This window comes from Bidens hawaiensis, unplaced genomic scaffold (assembly GCF_021521415.1).
Source record: "Bidens hawaiensis isolate Kalapana, Puna unplaced genomic scaffold, B.hawaiensis_p1.1 tig00030763_1, whole genome shotgun sequence".
NCBI classification, from domain to species: domain Eukaryota; kingdom Viridiplantae; phylum Streptophyta; class Magnoliopsida; order Asterales; family Asteraceae; genus Bidens; species Bidens hawaiensis.
Genome location: NW_027495132.1, coordinates 223,766 through 225,273, shown reverse-complemented (window position 1 = coordinate 225,273; position 1,508 = coordinate 223,766). Strand labels below are relative to the sequence as shown.

At 31.8% G+C, this 1,508-nt stretch overlaps 1 protein-coding gene across 1 annotated transcript; it reads left to right on the top strand.

Moving 5' to 3' along the window:
* Window positions 1-427: 427 nt before the first annotated feature.
* On the top strand, window positions 428-1,127 carry LOC143580919 (root allergen protein-like). Its single transcript, XM_077063827.1, has 2 exons — window positions 428-623; window positions 768-1,127. The coding sequence occupies exons 1-2, from the start codon at window positions 443-445 to the stop codon at window positions 1,058-1,060; spliced, it is 474 nt and encodes a 157-aa protein (XP_076919942.1). The 5' UTR covers window positions 428-442; the 3' UTR covers window positions 1,061-1,127.
* The last annotated feature ends 381 nt before the right edge of the window (window positions 1,128-1,508 follow it).

Genomic DNA, 1,508 nt, shown 5'->3' with positions numbered 1-1,508 from the left:
TAACACAATTACACAAATTTAAAAGAGACATATTTTAAAATAATATTAATTTACATTCTTCACCTTTGCATGATGTCTATCATTCGAGAACATATATATTTTACAGTTCACATCCTTTTGTTTGCATATACTCAAATTCTACTCTTTCTATAATATCTAATTACCCAATTTATTTTATAATATATGGTAGTTGCTTTTGAATGTATTCATTGCTTTTTTTTTTTTCAGTTTTCTTGTCTTTGAACTTTGAATATATGTACAACGCTATATTATTCCACAAGACCGGTCAAAGTTGATGTGTTTTCACGAATCAAACATTTGAAATTTGAATGCCTCAATTTTTCCAATTCTTTTGTCTTATAAATAGCGCAAGTTTTACATGCATATCATCCAAACAAAATCTTCTTACTTTCTTGCATTCAATCTGCCAAACAAAATAATCATGACTACTGCTAGTATCGAATTTGAGATCCCTTCCAAATTCCCCGCTGAGTCGGTTTTTAAAGTTTTCAAGAACTTCCCTGATCTCGCACCCAAGGTTAATCCTCAAGTATTCAAGTCCATTGAGTTAGTTGAGGGTGATGGAGGTGTTGGATCGATAAGGTTGTTCACATTCGGCGATGGTAAGAAATTACATCATCATTCATATAATTTGTAATGATGGAGTTTATTATTGTTATTATTATTGTTGTCGTTGTTGTTGTTATTGTTGTTGTTATTATCAATTTCATTCCTTATATTTTCTATACATCAATTGCTCAACACAGATGTTCCATTCACAAGTGGAAAATTTAAGCACGATGTCATTGATGCGAGCACCTTTACCTTCAACTTTACATTTTTCGAAGGCGATTGCTTAATGGGTATATTAGACTCCATAAATCATCATGTTAAGATTGTACCATCTGCTGACGGAGGATGTGTGTTCAAGCAGACAGTTATTTATAACTGCAAAGGTGATGAGAAGCCGTCTGCTGAGGTTCTTAACCTTGAAAAGGAACTATACGTGAAAACCTATAATGCTATCGAGGCTTATGCTGTTGCCCATCCGGAAGCTTAATTGCTTATATTACATCAATGTGTGTCGTTAAGGATTGAAATCGTTTTCATTCTTGTGTTTTAAATCTCTGCTTATTTTTAATAATGGTGTATTTGAATAGTATTCAAGATACATGCACAATTATAATTGTAACAATAACAAGTTTCTATTTAATATCGATAAATAATAATGAGTGATTATAACCAATATTCTGTTGACCGTGGTTTCTTGCGAACTTTTTAATGATGTGCTTACATCATGTTCTCGCATGACATGTCGTAAAAAATGTCTAAAATGTGTACATCATATTCTCGCATTAGTTAAGCATTATGAAATAAATTCTCACAACTGAATTAACAGAACCACATAATTAACCGATGATTCGGTATTACTATAGCTGATTAATAAAAAATTGTGGGTCGGTTTTGGTTATGATGTGTGTCAGTTTTGGTTATAATGTATGCCATAA

Coding starts and splice junctions, on each gene's coding strand:
- LOC143580919 (XM_077063827.1), top strand. CDS start 443: ATGACTACTGCTAGTATCGAATTTGAGATCCCTTCCAAATTCCCCGCT. Junction 624..767: donor GTTGTTCACATTCGGCGATG/GTAAGAAATTAC, acceptor TGCTCAACACAG/ATGTTCCATTCACAAGTGGA.